The sequence below is a fragment of the Eublepharis macularius genome, chromosome 2 (assembly GCF_028583425.1).
Source record: "Eublepharis macularius isolate TG4126 chromosome 2, MPM_Emac_v1.0, whole genome shotgun sequence".
NCBI lineage: Eukaryota > Metazoa > Chordata > Lepidosauria > Squamata > Eublepharidae > Eublepharis > Eublepharis macularius.
The window spans coordinates 147,178,698-147,184,697 of NC_072791.1; the positions used below are offsets into that span (position 1 = coordinate 147,178,698).

A 6,000-nucleotide genomic window follows, 5' to 3' on the forward strand; every position below is an offset into this window, starting at 1 on the left:
AAGGACTAGAGCAGAGGGGGGAAGTGAGAAATAAGGAATCATCTCATCTTCATTCTGAAAAGTTTTTAGGCAGTCATGTCTTGAGTATTTTTCAGACTTACTCAAAAGTGTTCTTTACATCCAATGCTCACATTCCTGTGTGGTTATTATCCTTCATTCACAGCCTCCATTATACTGCAGCATTGATGACCCCTTTCCCCACATACCGCTTTGTGCCACAGCCACGGCGCAATAACTTGGTTCAAAAGCACAGATCCTCATGGATCCTCTTGATTTTTACATAGGGCCTCCCAAAATCCACCATACAAAACCAGATCATGTCCATATCCACAAATGGGACCAAAAAAATCATTCATCCACCACTTTGTGGCCCCATGTAAAATCAAGAGGATCCATGAGGACCCGTGCTTTTGAACCATGTTTTTGCGCCATGGCGCTGCCACAAAGTGGTGGATGAATGATTTTTTTGGTCCCATTTGTGGATACTCTTCCATGTGCACAAAACATTAGTATAAATAAAAGGACTGAATTCCCAGACAGCTGCTTGGGCTCTGCTGACGTAGTGTCAGTCCAGCAATTGCAAAATCGCATCTGGAGAAAGTGAGGGATCGGAAATCACTAACATTTCTCTGCATTTCCTTTCTTAGAAACTGATGTTCTGGAGCCAGTAAGGTGGGGTTGTTCTGTTTTACACTGGGTGCATGACCAAATAGAAGGAAATAGAAAGGAGAAGTGGGAAAGTGAACAAGTACAACGGAATCTTTTCAGGCACTTGCAATAGTGTGCTTGGTCTATCTAGTCTGCTTCTGTACAGAAGTATGCCAAAGGAACACTGATTGAAAGAGGAAACGTTAGGCATAATCTGGGGGTGGGGAGGGGGCAGCAGGGTGTGATTTCACATGGCAATGCCCCCACTGGACTGCCAACCTCTTTTTTACACACGTGTTCTTTTATGGTATCTCTGCTAAAGGGAACAATTACAGCTTCATTATTTAAGTGTGATGAATGAGTCTTGCTGGTTTTGAGAGTAAAATATGTAGTTTCAGGTGGGTAGCCACATTGGTCTGAAGTAGGAGAGCAAGACTTGGATCCAGCAGCACCTTAAAGAGATATGTAGAAACTAAAGGATCCCAGTTGCACAAAAATATCCAGAGTATACATTTATTACAGTTTGTCCTATAATAAGATTTCACATGATGATGTACATCTTTCAGTCTAACATATTCAATGCTTAAGAAAAAAGTAAATATTTGTGAGACTCGCTCTTATAGGTTGGCCTGATTAGGGGACACAGTATGGTTCCATAGGCTAGTCAAAATGACACCCTACCACCACTCTCTCTCTCTAACAACATGGAGTTAGATGCCCCTTTTGGAAATCACAGTCCAAAGCGGCCAACCCCTGGCATTATAGTCAATGCACAATCTTAATCTTAATTATGGCCAAACTAGGTGTGAAATGTGGAACCCATAAATAGGATTTTGCAATGAAATTCTGCTGAGGGGATGGGAACTTAATTCCTTTTAGCAATTTTTCTGTTCAAAATCACCATCACCACCCAGCAGCTTTCCTTCCTGCACAGCTGCAGCCTCCAGCAAAGGCATTTCAGTTAAACAAAACAGGAAACTATTCACAGAGTGTTTGTTTGCACATAGTGGTTTCCTCTTTATGAAAGAACCATACTTAGATTATGGTTGTGTTTAGGATAGGCAGGTCTGGACCTTAAAAAAAATCCTGTATCCATAACCATGGCATTGTCATGCTTTTGTCAGCTTCTCCCATCCATGTAGTACACTGTGATGATTTTGTGCATGATGGGGAAAGCTGCCTTAGCAATTATATACGCATGTTCAATAAGTGAGTATGTTAAATGACCAATGACTCTCTGCCAGCTCCATTTCTCTCATGCTTCCCCTCCACTGAAATGGACTGATTAAAAGACTGTTTACTTTTTACCATCCTGCTATTTCTCCTTCTTGTATATCCAAATTCTGCAGATGCTGCTAGGAAGAAATAAAATAAGGACTGGAAGAGGAATCCACCTTGGAAAGTTGATCTTAAGAGTACCCAAGATTGTGGCAAAAACTTTAATAAGGTCCTGAAATTATCCATTTGGAAGGACTCCACTCCTAATGGTGTTCCAGGCCCCTTGTGCTATAGCAAGAAATGGCACAAGAGGATGGTATTTCATTCTCATTTCTATATTATTTGGACAGACACATTACTGCCATTTACATTAGAGCTATGAACCTCCCCAGCACTTTCTTGAAGGCCGCCTTAACATCTTTGTTGCGCAAACTGTAAATCATGGGGTTGACTAGAGGGTTGACAGCTGTATAGAACAAAGCATTTGTCTTGTCCCAGTTTGGCGTGTGCTGAGAGCTGGGTCGGGAATACATTAAGAGGATGGAGCCATAGAAGAGGGAGACAGAGATTAGATGCGCCGAGCAAGTGGAGAAGGCCTTGCGCCTCCCAGCAGCTGGGCGGAGGTGTATGATGGCTGCCCCAATACCAGTGTAGGAACCCAGGATGAGAGCAGTGGTTGCCAACACATTGCAACCAATGACAGAAGCCACAATAAGTATCATCACAAGCCATCTTCACAAGTGGTGGGGCATCACAAAAGTAATGGTTGATAGTGTTGTCTTGTTGTGTTTGGCTTGATGAACAGCAATGAACAGCAACCAACGAGGCTTGCAACGACCACCTGTTCATTTAGAATGGGGCCTCATGAACAGCTTGTTCGCGATTCACAAACAGCTGATTGGGCTGTTCGTGGCTTTTTTTAGTTCATATTGCTGTTCGTGCCATTCTCTAGTTATTATATATTTGTGGTATCCTATGTGGTTATTATTATGCTCCGGCCTTGATGACCCGCTTCCCCACTTACCCTACCAAATACACAAAAACCTAGTATAAATAAAAGGACAAAACTCCCAGGCAACTGCTCAGGCTCTGCTGAGCGCACAGTATCAGTTCAGCAATTAAAAAAGTGCATCTGGAAGAAGTGAGGGATCAGAAACTGTGAACATTTCTCTGCATTTCCTTTCTTAGAAACTGATGTTCTGGAGCCAGTAAGGTGGGATTGTTCTGTTTTATACTGGGTGCATGACCTAATAGAAGGAAATAGAAAGGAGAAGTGGGAAAGCGAACAAGTACAAAGGAATGTTTTCAACCACCTGCAATAGTGTGCTCGGTCTATCTTGTCTGCTTCTGAACAGAAGTATGCCAAAAGAACACTCTGATAGAAAGAAGAAGCAAGAGGCATGAACCGGCCGGGCGGGGGTGGGGGGTGGGGGGGCGGGCAACAGGGCCTGGGCCTTCATGAGGATTTTGTGTGGGGGCAACTCCCCCATTGCGCTGCCAATTTCTTTTTTACGCTTGTATTCTTTTATGACATCTGTGATAAATGGAACAATGACAGCTTTATTACTTAAGTGTGATGAATGAGTCTTGCTGATTTCAGGAGTAAATAGAGATATGTAGTTTCAGATGCATAGCCGTGCTGGTCTGTAGTAGGAAAGCAAGATTTGGGTCCAGTAGCACTGTCAAGATATGTAGAGACTAAAGGATCCCAGCTGCAGGAAAATATAACAAGTATTTATTTATTACAGTTTGTGGTGGTGATGCACATCTTTCAATCTAAAATGTTCAATGCTTAAGAAAAAAGTAAATGATTCTGTAAATAGCTCTTATGCATTGGCTTGATTAGGGAACACAGAATGGTTCAATAGGCTAATCAAAATGACACCCTATCACCCACTTTCTCTCTAACAACGCAGAGTTAGATGCCCCTTTTGGAAATCACAGTTCAAAGTGGCCAACCCCTGGCATTATAGTCAATGCACAATCTTAATCTTAATTATGGCCAAACTAGATGTGACGTGGGGAACCAATGAATAGGATTTTGCAATGAAATGCTGCTGAAGGGATGGGGACTTAATTCTTTTTAGTGGCTTTTCTATTCAAATTCATACAACACCACAGTAGCTTTATCTCCTGTAGCTCCAACCACAGTTGCAGTTGCAGCAAAGGCATTTCAGTTAAAAAAAATGAACGTTAAAAACTTTAAAGAAGACATGGGCTTTTGCTTCTCTTCTACCAAATATTTAGGCTAAGATATATGCCAAAAATATATATGTTTTAAAATGTGGGACAAAAAGACACACTACCAGACACTGCCCAGCCCCAACATGCAATCTTGATGTTTTGGAGGGAAAATCTGCCTCACAGCGGGGGGAGTGAGTGGGGCTTACATCATAGCTACCAGTAGACATTATATATGCCTGTTCAAAAAACAAGTAGGGTAAATGTCCCACATTCTTCCCCTCCACTGAAATGGAAAAGGATGTTTACTTTTTTCTATTGTGCTATTTCTCCTTCTTATATACCCAAATTCTGCAGATGCTTCTAGGAAGAAATAAAACCAGGACTAGAAGAGGAATTTACCATGGAAAGTTGAGCATACTAAGAAAACATGAGTACACAGGATTGTGGCAAAAACTTTAATAAGGTCCTGAAATCATCCATTTGGAAGGACTCCAGTCCTGATGGTGCGTCCAGGCCCCTTGTGCTATAGCAAGAAATGGCCCAAGAGGATGGTATTTCATTCTCATTTCTATATTATTTGGACAGACACAACATTACTGCCATTTACATTAGAGCTATGAACCTCCCCAGCACTTTCTTTAAGGCTGCCTTCACATCTTTGTTGCGCAAACTGTAAATCATGGGGTTGACTAGAGGGTTGACAACTGTATAGAACAAAGCATTTGTCTTGTCCCAGTTTGGCGTGTGCTGAGAGCTGGGTCGGGAATACATTAAGAGGATGGAGCCATAGAAGAGGGAGACAGAGATTAGATGCGCCGAGCAAGTGGAGAAGGCCTTGCGCCTCCCAGCAGCTGAGCGGAGGCGTATAATGGCTGCCCCAATACCAGTGTAGGAACCCAGGATGAGAGCAGTGGTTGCCAACACATTGCAACCAATGACAGAAGCCAGAATGAGTTCATAGACTTGAGTATCATCACAGGCCATCTTCACAAGTGGTGGGGCATCACAAAAGTAATGGTTGATAGTATTGTCCCCACAAAAGCGTAGTCGGAAGGTGTTGCCAGTGTGTACAATAGCATTAACAAAGCCAGCTAAATAGGAGCCAATGACCAGTTGGATGCAGAGCTTCTTGGGCATGGCAATGGCATAGTGTAGTGGGTTGCAGATGGCCACATAGCGGTCATATGCCATGGCTGCCAATAGGAAGCACTCGCTGTAGGCCAAGCCAGCGGAGAAGAAAAATTGGGCTGCACAGCCTGCAAGAGACATAACTTTGTTCTTGGACACACAATCAGACAGTATCCGGGGAGTATAAACTGAGGAGTACCAGACATCCAGGAAGGAAAGACTGCCCACAAAGAAGTACATGGGTGTGTGTAAGCGGGAATCAAGGTAGATCAGAGTCATGAGACCCAAGTTTCCAGTCAGTGTGAGGATGTACGAGACCAGGAACAACACAAAGAAGACCAGGCGCAGGAGAGGATCTGTTGTGAAACCCACCAAAACAAAATGAGTAACCAGCGTCTGGTTGACTTCCATTTCCGTTGTCTCTATAGGCTTCATCTGTCGATATAGAGAAGAAGAATGGGATTTTTAAAATTTATTTTGATGTTATGTAGTATACTTCTGAATACTTTTGAAGGGTGTGTTGAAAATGCCTCCTTGTACATTTTGTTTAATTTCGCTCATTACCCTAACTGCCCTTGTTTCTGTTTGCAAACGTTCAGAGTGTATTGTTTTAACATGATGATGTTATCGTGTTGGACCATGAATTTCTTGAGATAACATCAGAAATTCTTTATGCTTTTTTTCCAGGAATGTGTCATCTTTGTATTCAGAATTATGCTTGTTTTCAAATTTCTTTAATCTATACCCTATTGTTTATTGAATGTCCCAGCCATTGATCATATTGACTTACACCATGTAATCTGCTGTGCATCTCAGTGAGAA

The 6,000-nt window shown here is 42.4% G+C and overlaps 1 protein-coding gene across 1 annotated transcript; it reads right to left on the reverse strand.

Moving 5' to 3' along the window:
• Positions 1 to 4,653: 4,653 nt before the first annotated feature.
• LOC129323485 (olfactory receptor 9G4-like) lies at positions 4,654 to 5,589 on the reverse strand. The gene has a single exon (XM_054970024.1). The coding sequence runs from the start codon at positions 5,587 to 5,589 to the stop codon at positions 4,654 to 4,656; it is 936 nt and encodes a 311-aa protein (XP_054825999.1).
• Between the last annotated feature and the right edge of the window lie 411 nt (positions 5,590 to 6,000).

What these genes read in the sequence shown, in the direction of transcription:
- LOC129323485 (XM_054970024.1), bottom strand. Translation starts at nt 5,589, where the DNA reads ATGGAAGTCAACCAGACGCTGGTTACTCATTTTGTTTTGGTGGGTTTC.